The sequence below is a fragment of the Pleurodeles waltl genome, chromosome 3_1 (assembly GCF_031143425.1).
Source record: "Pleurodeles waltl isolate 20211129_DDA chromosome 3_1, aPleWal1.hap1.20221129, whole genome shotgun sequence".
Classification (NCBI taxonomy): Eukaryota; Metazoa; Chordata; class Amphibia; order Caudata; family Salamandridae; genus Pleurodeles; species Pleurodeles waltl.
The window spans coordinates 1,623,930,868-1,623,944,283 of NC_090440.1; the positions used below are offsets into that span (position 1 = coordinate 1,623,930,868).

Sequence of the window (13,416 nt, forward strand, 5' to 3'; positions counted from 1 at the left end):
TGGTACCACAATACATGAATACATTGCCAAAAAAATGTTTTTTTAAAATGCCACAGTCTCGCATATTCGCTCATATGGAAACGGAATCTCATACATCACATGAACAGATAACAGAACAACAAAAAGCGAGTTTGAAAGAGAGGGACAGTGATTGATGCAGTGTGTGAGAATGCAACCTTTTATGCGAGACTGAATGCTTGGAGATCAGCTACAGATGCTGGGAGACTCATCAATAAAGAAGATTGGAAATTATTAGGAGATCACACAGCTTTGATCAGAGGTGCAAGTTTATTTGTCTTTCAGTTAAGCTGAGTTAGATATCAAACTGTGAGATAGACAATGAGGTACAAGTGATGGGGTTTAAAGTAAGGTGATGTTGTGCACCAAGCGCAAGAACTAAAGTTTGTGCAGGTGTCCAATGACAAGGAGATCAACAGTGCTTTATTTGTAAAAGAAACGGAGCAAGGGACAAAAGTTTTTCTTAGGTGTCAACAACCAGTGCTGGCAAATGCTGGACTCCTGATTGAATCTAATGCCTCTTTCTTTCACCACCCTAATCTTTATGTATATTTATGTCGCTATTGCAGGCTCTTTTTCATCCCTGGCTTCTCCCTTTGGCACTGTTTACTAACATTTCTCCTGCATTAGTTATCTCTTCTTGCCTTTCTACCTAATTCAATGTATCCAAGTCTAAAGATGAAAAATAAGTTCCAGTCTGTAATGAGTGTAATGTTCCCACCTCTTACAACACCTCCACAAAATGAGGTCATTAGAGCACACAGTTCATCATAGAAAAGATTAAAAAGAGAAGCTAAACATTCCATTTATCCACAGATGTAAAATACTGCAGGAACATTCTTTTAAATATAATTCTACAGGAATCAAGTTGTGAGAAAATGCAGATAGCAGCAGGAGGAAAGTGACTCACCTTGGCATCATCAGGTCAGCAAAAGAATAAAACATAATTTGCCTTGTAAGTAGATGCAAAAATCATGTGTCTCCTAATGGCTTTTTCAGTCAGCAAGCTTCCCACCCCCATCCGTGAAGGCGCAGGGGCCACAGGCACAACATTAAGAAGGAATAGAAAGGCCTTGTGGTTTCCATTACAATAATTCAAATGAGGAAATCAAGTCAATTAACAGAAATCGCTGGCTAAAATTCCATATCTAATTTAACCACAAATGGAGTATTACAGAAAGAAGAAACATTTTTTGCAGATGCTAAGCCCAAAGACAAAAATGGTTAGAAAAAGATGTAAAAAAAAATGATAAGCCCTGAAAAAAGTAGATTTAAAGACACAAAATGAAGAATCAATATCTGAGGAGGTTATAAAAAGGAAAACCTGAGGGCAATTTGACCTTGAAAAACGTGTTGACTAAACCTCCTACTATGGTGGTTGAATAAGTAACTGCACCTGGTACTAAAGTTATTGGTATCTATTGGAAATTGGGTTACTGGTTGACGGGGGTGAAATCCTCCTCAAACAAAAAACACATTTCCTGTCAGGTCATAAAAAATCCAATCAGTAGAACAGGAGATAAGCCATTTTAAAGACTTCAGCAAAAATAGTGCCTAGAAGCACAAAGCGCCAATTGTGGTTATCTGGTCATGCCAGAAAGGAACAAAGTCACAAGTTCAGGCTGACTGCGAAGAAGCGCAGGATGGATACAGGAACCAGGTTAGGCCTGCTGAACAAAAGTACCTTAAAGCTTGGTTTGCGGAGAGTTGTGAGATTTAGTGTCGAGAATGTGTTGTGCAGAATTGGTTGCATGGATCTGCGGGGTTGAGATGCAAAGTCATGTGTCATCCTCGAGGATGCCAGCGATGAGGGATTTGAGATGCGAAGTCCTGGATTGAAAATGCATTGTGCACCATCAGTTCCGGAGAAGTTGCGGAGCTGGGATGCAGAGTCCTGCATTGTCATCGAGGGGCTTGTGATACAAAGGCCTGCATCAAGGATGCTTTGCGCAGCAGCTGTTCTGAGGAGTCTGTGGTGTGAAGTCCTGCATCAGGGATTCATAGAGCTGTGGCAGTTCCAGAGGGGCTGTGAGGAGCTGCATCGCAGTGTGTTGGTTCTGGTCACAGGACCAAAGCTGTGCTGACAGAGCACATTCAGGCCCCCTTCCAAGGGCCTACCTGCTCCCAACTGAAAGTTATCACTTACTAAATGTAATAAGTTAACCCAATGCTATCCTATGGGAAAGGTAGGCCATGCAGTAGTGAAAATGAATTTAAGAGTTTTTCACCACCAGGGCATGCAAAACTTAAAAGTATATGTCCATTTTTTAAATACACTGCAACTTGCCCTCTGGGATATCCAGACCCCACCCTAATGGTGACTTAGATGTATTAAAAAAGAAGGTGTGGGCAGTTTAAGACTGCACACACATGTTGTAATGGCAGGCCTGAGACATAGTTATAGAGCTATGTAAGTGGGAAGCAGAAAGAGTGCTGAAAGCCCACTAATAGCATTTAATTTATAGGCCCTCAGTACAGGTAGTACCACTTTACTAGGGACTTGCAAGTAAATTAAATATGCTAACTGAGTGTAGGACACTGTTGTCACGTTGAAAGGAGAGAGCACAAGCAGTTTAGCACTGGTTAGCAGTGGTGGAGTGCACAGAGTCGTAAAGGCAGCAAACACAGGAGGTTGGAGGGCAAAAGGAAGACAGGTCCAACAGTATCACAATAACCGATGAACCATGTATCAGACTGCATAAGACCAATTTGAACTGGAGAGAGTAAACATTCTTACTGCCACCAAATTTGAATATATGTGAAATAAATATGTGGTGACAGCATTTGCAGATGCTGGGGACAGAGGAGGCCCTTTTCCATGCAAAACAAACAGTATATGCCCAAACATTCTCCAGAGGAACGAAGACAACACAACAAGATATATAATTAAAGCATGCTTGATAAAATGATGTACAATAAATGTTTGAGGTGATAGGAGGACATATTACGTCTTAAGACAATACCTTCAAGGTTGATTGTTCTTCTAAGGTGAAGAACAGAAAGGACTGTATATTGTGATTCTTGATCCAATAAAAGGAAGATCATAATGAAGGCTTTCTGTTTTCCGTTTTTACTGATTTTTACAGATGAAGGCAGACAGAAAACAATTTATTTTTCTGTCTGTATTTATTTTTAAAAGTGGATGAACACAGAAATTAGGATTTTTTGAGTGATTATAAATGTTGTCAGTCCTGGCTGCCAGGGCAATAGCTGTTTGTAATGACAGGTAAGGAAGCTGGAAAGTATAGACATTTTAGGAATGAGGCTTACACAGCTGCAGATGTGCACGTTTATTTCTAAAATGTTGATGTTTTCATAATGATAATAGATTTATTATCTGTGGGTGCTTATATCATCGAAAGATGTCAGACATTCAAGGACAAATGTTCTTTTCACAGTTTAATAAATGTGGAAATATACTAGTGTCAAATTCATTATTTCACAAAATAAATATGGATAATTACAGATAAAATTCAGATAAATACAGACATACATATAAAGAGAATAAATATCTTAAAGCCGGAAGTCCTAATCATAATCTGATTGAATTCAGCAAACAAAGGTGGTAAATATCTGGTGATGTTTACAGTCAAATTATGTATCTGCATTTTTTAAATCTGACACTTTGTATAAGATTGCATCATTCATCAAAAGCTCTGTGTTTAACAATTTTATATAGACACATTTCATGTTCTATGTGCCATTCCTAGATGCCTCTAAGACACTGATGAAGTTCAGTTTCTTTCAATCTTGGTTTTCTATCCTTTTGGAATACTCGGGCATTTTGACTTCAATGGGGATTACCTTCTTTAGTTACAGTTTGATTGTTTCAACTGTATTCAAGACTTGTGAGTCTATTAACCCTAGAGACGACAAGCTTAGTATTAATCTAGTGTCTGCGATCACATCTAACTTTGAGGCACCACATCTCAATTCAGAAACAAGGTATATTATTTTGCAATGGGAGCGCTGGGACAATAATTGAGACCTTCTTACATAGGTTAAGGACTCAGTATCAAAGGCAAACCTGCAGCAGCACATGCAATGTAATCATTAGTAAGAATGAGCAACGGAAACAGCTGTTTGTTTGGGAGCAGCTCAAATGTACTATTGTCTGACCTTTTCCACTTATATTTCACTCTCCTTCTGCCTAGAACCCAACATCTTTCTTGAGCACAAATTAAAAGAGAGGGCAAAGTGAGGACTCAATGGATTGGATGCTAGAATACCCACCTTCATCAACAACACGTCACTTCAGGGAATGTGTTAGCCCCCCTCTGTAGAGCTCAAGAAGTCCAGGTCTCCCCAAACGTCCATGCATGTGGGTTTGCACTGCTGATGGGAACACCCTGTAAACCACCTGAGCTTCAGTAAGGAACACACAGGTCTGGTCATCTCCCCATCCTGCAGCAAGCCAATAATACCCCAAATCTCAAGAAGCACCAAGAACTAGGCCCTCATCTCCAGGCGCCTGGACCTAGGCAACTCTCCACACAGCGATCGCAGCTCACCTCCTCAAATGACTACAAACCATACAGAACGTAGCAGCCAGACTTGGCCTGGATCTTCCTATAGGAGCCCACATCACCCTCTACCTCAGGTTACTCCACTGGCTCCCTGTTCAGAAACGATGCCAGTTTAAGCTCCTGACCCATGCATTTCAGGACCTACACAACTGTGGATCCACCTAACTGAACCCCCACCTGAGCTTCCATCAGCCCACCAGACACCTCCACTCCACCTTGCTTTCTTTAACTCTCACACCTTGCATCCAACGTAGCAGATGCAGAGGTTGCTCCTTCTACATAGCAGCAAAGACATGGAACAAGCTAAGCTTTCATCTCGGACCTAGCTATTTGGCTAATCAACTGGACCTTGCCAGCACCTGGATACTTTCAGAGGTGATAAGAAGCACTCTACAAATCTACTGATTGGTTCATTGATTGATTGATTGAAAGAGAGAGCCAATGCCTGTCAATAAAAGGGCAATCCCATGGATTTCCCTTTCTATGCAGGTGCTGTGCACACAGGGGCTGGAATTAATCTGGATTTGTCAAGGTCGTCCTCCCAAAAGAATCAACAGGATTTCTCCACCCCTTCATTTAAATCAAACTAAAACATTAGCAAATGCACTTCTGGGGACAGCTGCTTTACATTAATTTTGTAATTGCTTTAGCACTATAATGTTTGAGGATATCGTCAAACCATAATTCTGGTTCTCTGTATGGTCGCTAATCAGACAGCTTCAGAACAACAAAAAATGGATTCCCTCTTGGTAAGAGTGTTTATATTTTCTGAAGTTGATCAGGCTTTTAAGAAATCTGTGTTTTAAACCAAGTATTGTTTCATTTGTTTAGCTTCTTTAGATTTGAATTTGCTTCATTTCAGACAAAGACCTACAACATCTCCAGTATAAAAGTTACAAAACTATACAATAGCGTTGATTTATTCTGATGATGTAATCATATTGAAAGCACTAGCATTGGCACCAAAATAATGCAATCACAGAGAAAAAGTAAAAGCAGGTGAACAGCTTACCCCCACTTAATAATTTCATCACCAACCACAGCTCATCTTTTACCACAAAGGAAGTGTAATACGTCACTACATTGGGATGATTGCATTGGCTCATGGCTTGTATTTCTTTCTGAAAATAAGACAGCAAAGGAGTGCATTAGTTGGGATGAAATAAACCATTACTTATTTATTGAGAATTAACACAGTAAGATGACATATTAGTCGGAGGAAATCTGTAGGCCACTTCTGTTGTTTTCATTTCCCAGCGACACAAAAGGCTTGGATACTAAAGTATAAGCTGCTAAACTACAGTGCCATTAACCATACATGTTTTGCAAATGATGGTCATTTCAAGTTGCCTGTAAAATAAAAATATATTTTATATTGAAAATAACAGACTTTAAGTTACAATCAAATGCATTGTTTTATGAAAAAGTGGACGACTTTAAAAAATACAGGAGAACGGGTCATACTTCTAAGCAATTTTGAAACAGATGAGTCTTAAAACACAATTCCACATGTCATCTTAATAAATCGGCTCACCTCTCTTCCATAGCAAAATAGTGTAGCCATGTTAATGCAATAAAAACAGAAAGAGGGGAGAGTCAGAACTGTTCTCCATGTGCTTTCACCCAAAATAATACTCTCTTTGTTTTTTGTCTGGGTCAGGATTTTGAGGAAACTCTACTGAAACATTCCCATTTGTTGTGCATCACTGATAACCACTGATAAATGTGTATTCTGCAGAGGTTAGAAAAGGGAAGGTCGTTGCGCACAGACCCCGCCACAGCATACAATTTTGTGAAGTTTAGTAATGTACTTATTGGTTATTTATAAAATACACATTTATGTACAGACATCTTGGCGCTATGGCACTAAAAGCATGGAACAATAATTGCCACATCTTCAACAAATGCTCTACCCTGCATGGATTTTACACGGGCGGGCAACCAGTGAAGTGATCTATTGGCTGAGGAGAAATTATTAAAGTCTCATTGCCAATATGGCTTTCTTTCAGATTATTGAGTGCTAAAATATCAGGTGCAAAAGTATTGAACTACAAAAAATACTGTGGCCACAATGTAGACTACCAAAGAATTGTGTAGGTAATGTATATGGCGAACCTTCATTGGCTAAGTAGATATGTATGTGCGTGACATCTCAGCACCTCCTTATACTGAGGTTAACAATTTGCCAATCCTCGTACACTATTTCGCACATGTGGGTGTGATATACCCACAATCTAAATACTATATCAGTAATCCAATCTTCTAGAATCTCACATCACACAACATGATCAAGACAATGAATGATGTGCCCTCCCATCATCTGTTGCTTTTGCACTAGCTTTTATGGCATGAGTTATCTTCCCCAGGGCCGTTGTCCTTTTTGTGTGGTGTTGGACTTTTTTGCTTACGCAGGATGATCCCCAATCCTTTCGCCTCTTGCCTCCTATTTGTTTCTGACCTGTTGCTGTTGGCTTTTGCACTCTGAGCACTTTACCATTGCTAACCAGTGCTAAAGTGCATATGCTCTCTGTGTAAATTGTTTGGTTGATTGGTTTATCCATGATTGGCATATTTGATTTACTAAGTAAGTCCCTAGTACAGTGCACGAGAGATGCCAAATGGCCTGTACATCAAATGCTACAAGTGGGCCTACAGCACTGGTTGTGCCACCCACATTAGTAGCTCTGTAAACATGGCTCAGACCTGCCACTGCAGTGTCTGTGTGTGTAGTTTTAAACTGTAAATCCGACTTGGCAAGTGTACCCACTTGCCAGGCCTAAATCTTCCCTTTTCTTACATGTAAGGCACCCCTCAGGTAGGCCCTAGGTAGCCCCAAGGGCAGGGTGCAGTGTATGGTTAAGGTAGGACATATAGTAATGTCTTTTATGTGTCCTGACAGTGAAGTATTGGTAAATGCGTTTTTCACTGTTGCAAGGCCTGTACCTCTCATTGGTTAACATGGGGGCTACCTTTAAATATGAGTAAAGTGTAGATTCCCTTTGGGAGCGGATAGACATGTGGAGTTTGGGGTCTCTGAGCTCACAATTTAAAAATACATCTTTTAGTAAAGTTGATTTTAAGATTGTGTGTCTGAAAATGCCACTTTTAGAAAGTGAGCATTTTCTTGCTTAAACCATTTCTGTGACTCTGCTTGTTTGCGGATACCCTGTCTGGGTCAGTTTGACAGTTGGGCTGGTTACACCTCTCCTCTAGACAGTGACACAAAGGAAGCTGGGGTGTAGTGTGCATTTCCTGATGCACCATCTGTGCGAGGAGGGAGGGAAGGAGTGGTCACTCACACCTGAAAGGGCTGTGCCTGCCCTCACACAATGCAGTCTCTAACCCCCTGGTGTGTGTCTGGGGCCTGGCCTGGGCAAGGCAGGATTTCACAATCAAGAGAGACTTTTCTTTGAAGTAGACCTACTTCAAAGGGCAAAATGGGTATAAGAAGGGCACCCAAAACCACAGACTTTAGAACACTTCTGGAAACCAAGAGGAACCTATGCCTGAAGAAGAGCTGAGGAAGGAGAGCTGCCCTGCCTGTGACTGTGCTTTGTGGAGCTATCCTGCAGTTGCTGCTTCTGCCTGTGCTAGGGGAAAAATACTTGACTTTGTGTTGCCTTCCTTCTTGTGAAGAACTCTCCAAGGGCATGATTTAGAGCTAGCCTCCTGTTGTTTGAAGTCTCAGGGACACCAAAGACTTCTCTCTGCCAGCACCTGGAGTCTCTGTAGAGACTCCTACTCAGCCAAGTGGCGCCATCCAGTTCCTGGGACCCTGAAAGGAGAAGGTGGCAGCCCAAGAGTGAGAAATCCATGCAGAGGCCACCGTGCGGGGAAAAGATTGATGCGACTTCGATCTGCGGCTGAAAAATCAACGCGCCGCCAGCTTCACGGCTGAAAATTGACACCCGCCTGCAACGTGACCGCAAGATTGACACCTGCGGCTGGAGAAACGACGTACAGCATCGCTGACAGAGGCTGGGGAGATCGCAACCGGCGCTGCTGGGTTTTCGGACCACCGTGCGGCTGAATTTCTGACCTAAGCACCTGGACCCGAGAGTGCTGACCAGATCGACACATCACTCTCCTCCGGAGAGAAGAAATTACGCACACCGACAACTAAAGGAGAAACGACGCAAGGTCTTGCTCGTGAGTGAAATCGACGCATCACAAGCCCTTATTGACACACACTCTCCCGTGTAGGGTTATTTTTGACGCACCCAAGGTACATTTTACTGCTAACAATGTTAGTGTGTGTTTAAAATTACACGAAGACTCTTTTTGCATTTTTAGTAGTAGCTTGACTTGTGTATTGTGGATTTTTGTCATTTTGGTCTTGTTTTGTTTAGAAAAATATTGTCTATTTTTCTAAAACCATGTTGTGTCATCTTGTAGTGTTTTCATTAAGTTACTGTGTGTGTTGGTACAAATACTTTACACCTAGACGTTAAGCCTGCTGCTCCTGCCAAGCTACAAACGGGGTGAGGGGGATTAGCTGAGGGTGATTCTCTTTTATCCTGACTAGAGTGAGGGTCCTTGCTTGGACAGGGGGTAACCTGACTGCCAATCAAAGACCCCATTTCTAACATGTGGCATTTGTAGATAAAAGGGAGCCCACCGCAATCTCTGTTCTCGCTCTTACAGTGCAATGCAGAACTTCATTCAATCTGATTACTGGACATTTGTGCCCAGAGACTTCAAACAGTTTTCCACTTGTACTGCACCACTTAAGTAATTGATCATTGGAACGTGTTAGCCCGATGACAGACGCTGCATCTATTACCTGCAACTCATGACTTTCTTAAATAATTTAAAAACATGCAACTGGAAAAGTTAGATGCGGGTTGAAAGATGCACTGGCATGCTTTCCAGTAATTATAGTCAAGTTTCAACACTCTTTGTGAGCTGCACTGCTATGATTAACTGTGACACCACTGTGATGCTCATCCTTATTATTTGCAATATCTCATAGTCTGCCTTCGTGAGGGTCATCTTCATAGCTAGACCCAGGACACTGTCACATATTAATGTTAAGGATTTTGAAGTATGTTATAACTCATTTGAGAAAAGCTCTCCACAATGATCATTATGCAATTAGAGATCACCTCTTATTATTGTTTACTCACTGTTTATAAGGCAGCATATGAGTGCAGTCATGCCAGTAGCATCCGCATTGCCCCAGATTATGCTTATGTTGCAGGCCATATTGATGGCTTCAATAACTTTCTCTTCTCCAGGGTAAATCTCTGACAGTATAGATTACATCTTGCACCACAACCACCTTTATTCTTCTCTCCCATGATTTTATAAAACCAACATGAAAATGATATTTTTTGTGTATTATTAGTTTAACAATCTTATATGTTGCCAACCTTGCTGATTTTCTATTATCCGTAGTATGCAATTCCCAAGCAGCTTTACATTATGGTTTTTACTATTTCTATGTATTAATTGTTTTCACTGCCTTTCCAGTCCTTCATGATTTGCCTTCTATTCTTTATTCATATATTCACTAGATGTCAAAATGTCTGTATTTTGTGCCCCTGACTTTTCTAGTTGGAAGTATCATTTGGTTATAATAAGATCATCCATACATAAGAGCAGCAATTCCTAACCTTTTGACTTCCATAGACCCCCACTTAATCATTACCAGAAACCACGAACCCTCCACCTCATCATTATTGGAATCTAGGGACCCCACTGAGTATTCATTGGAAGGCATGACCCCAGCTAGGCATTTTCAATGAGTTGAAGCATAAAACAATACACAAAAAACAGAATTCATCAAACAAATATACAAATGATGAAACATTACATTTCATTCACAAATATATAAAAAATCTCAATTTAAATTTTGATGGGAAGGTTGGAGCTTTCCTGAATTCATCTGAGGCAATTTATCACCCAAACTATATTGTGTTGTATGTATTTGCACTGCTTCCAAAAATCAAAATTCGGATACTAACTTAATTTTTTGCCTAAAATTTCAAATTCTTTTACATTTAGTTTTAAATGGTTTACTTTCAAAATGTTGCTTCCTTATTTATATACAATTTATAACCTGTTAATATTACTTAATTATCTAAGCAGTAAGCAGTTGTGGCCCCCTGAGAAGGCTTTGTGGATCCCCAGAGGTCCCCAGACCACACGTTAAGCCTTAAGGCTTTTCTCTCTTTCTCTCTCCCACTACTTTAGGACTTTTTCACTCTCTCCCTCTCTCTCTCTTTCTCTCGCTCTCTTTTTTATTTCCTAAAGAAAAGTGGAGCTGAAAATCAAACTGTGTTACACCTCATTACTCACAACACACCCGACGTCTTGCTGGGAGAGTTGGTGGTATCTAGTATCATTTATGATTCGGTCCATCATTCCGCCCTGCTCCCACTTTATACCTCTTTCTTTGAGCTTACATACTCCTTCTTCTGATACAGATTGTACTTGTGTTATCCCTATATATTATTCTTTAAGTAATTTCTTTCTTAATAATCTTGACTCTGTTGTTTCACACATTGTCTCATCTTCCATCCTTCTCAATTCACTTTATAATTTTAACTTCTATGTTGGTGTCCGAGGAACCCATCTAATTTTTTTCCTCCCATAGATTCCTTCTGTGCTTTTCCTTCTTGTCGCTCCTCCCACTTACATTCATGGCACAATCCTAAAAAACATCTACTTTTCTTCATTTTTTGTTTCAATTACTGTTTGTATTAAAAGCTGTATATGTTTCTTCATGGTCTCTTTCAACTACTCACAGTAATCAGTGCTTCGTCTAGACCTCTTCTTTGTTTATGTGCATTGTTTTAGTGACCTAATTTCCTTCTGTGGCTTTCCATATCAAGTATTTGCTGGTGATCAGGCTTTTAAAACAGGTCCCCGCTTCCCGCAGTGACTCTATTGTTAGTAAAGCGTTTGAAGATCTATATGTTAAGGGTGTGGGCCTGATGGAGACAGATTTACATTGCTTCTCTTCTCGTCTTACCATTATTTGGTGACCCTTGAAATCTTATGCGCTCCATCAGGCGTGTGAGTCTACATCCATTAATTAGGTGACTACAATGAGCTTAGCTAATTACACAACAATGATTCCTTTACATAATACACAACCTACACTTCACTTCACTTTTTTGAAATATAAATACCTATACCTGCACTATATCTAGCTACTATATGGGTAGCTTGTTACCTTCCGTCGTTGTTCACTACGTTAGATTGCTGCACAGAGCAATTGAATTTTATGGGGGTAATTCATCAAACTCACTGCGAATTGGTCAGATTGTTAGTCAAAAATTGTATTTTATTTGTGGATTTCAATGTTTATATATCTCCTTTGAGTCCTAGAGGATTGTACTGTTCAAGTTATCTTTAACATTTCATCTTCTATTCATTTTATAAACACTTCTCTGCATTGACAACTTATCTTCCTGATTCTTCCTGAACCAGTTCTTCTTAATGTCTCTAATGTCTCTAATGTCCACAAATACATTTACAAACTTTCCCATCTCATTATGTTCATTTCTAAAGGAAATGCTCCGTGTTTTACAGCTTTGATTCCATCACAATGGCTTCAGGTGTGTCACACTTCCATCATAAATACAGAATATCATCTCCATAGGTGTAGGTTACTAGGGAGTTACATGACAGGCTGGTGGTGGTGTTGAAAATGAGGCCTGGAACAATAACATAGTCCTGCTCGCAAATTTACTGTGCATGTCACAATGCTTTAATAAAATGGATGAGCACAGTATTTGAGAACTCATAAAAATGTGCCCTCATTTTATATTTCTAGAGCATTAATCATGATTCCTATAACACAAAAAAACTATATATATTCCTTTATAAAGCAAATGCTTAAGGCTTTACGGCTTTGATTCCACCAAGTTTGTTATATAAACAGAATGTTAACTTGCTAAGTTGTTCAATACAACATTGTGGGAAGCTGCTGTAGAACACTAGTAAATTAACTGGCTGACAGCTTTGGATGAAAGTATAGGATTTAGTCCGCATCTCAGTATGTTTTACTGACGTAAATGAGAATGATATTTATGAACTCGTAGAAAATATGCTCTCATTTGAACTTTCTACAACACTAACCCCAATTCCTATGACAAAACAAACCCTCTCTTTTTGTAAATTTTTAAAGGAAATGGTTTCTGTTTTTAATTTTTGACTCCATCAAGGTTGTTTCACGTGTGCCACAGTTTTGCCATGAATACAGGATAACAGTGCTCTAGTTCACAAGAACACTGTGGAAAGCTGCAAAAGAACACTGAGGAATAAAACAATAGACTGCTGCTGCTGTTGAAAGTCCATGACATATGGTTGAAGAAGACATTGTAAACAAAGAGAAACTGTGCTCTCATTTTTGTTTCTGAAGCACCTTAACAACTTCTTTGAGGGAATTATGAAAGAAATAGTTTTCCCTTCAGACATGATTTATCAAGTGCCAGCAGAGGATCAGCATTATACACGAGGTAAAGTCACATTAGCACCCACCACAATCCCTAAAAGTAGTATGGTAACACAACAAATTATTTAAATTGTGCCTAAAAACTGTTCTGACCATTTATAAATCACATCCTCTTAGACAGACTTTTACTGCATGCATTTCAATGGGGAGCATGTCCCTGCATCCTCTAATGGATGCCCCAACGTGCTGCCCTTGTTGTGGCCAGCAAAGCTAGGAGGGAGGCCTTTGGGACTTCCCTATATTATCCTGGGGGTCAGGGTGTGCTCAACCACTCCCACTACGTTGAATTTAAGTCACTTTCAAAAAGCAGGTACCATGTGCTGAAGTCCTGTAATGGCTACCACAAAATATTGTTAAGGCTGTGGCCAGCAATCAGGATTGACTAGTCCCATTAAAATGGTCAATCAG

The 13,416-nt window shown here is 40.0% G+C and overlaps 1 protein-coding gene across 1 annotated transcript in view; it reads right to left on the reverse strand.

The window, feature by feature from the left end:
• The window catches only part of STK39 (serine/threonine kinase 39), a 1,706,935-nt gene that overhangs the window by 1,323,650 nt on the left and 369,869 nt on the right, over window positions 1-13,416 (reverse strand). The window contains exon 3 of the mRNA XM_069225277.1: window positions 5,557-5,665. Within this exon, the coding sequence (XP_069081378.1) occupies window positions 5,557-5,665 (109 nt within the window). The remainder of the gene's footprint in view (window positions 1-5,556; window positions 5,666-13,416) is intronic.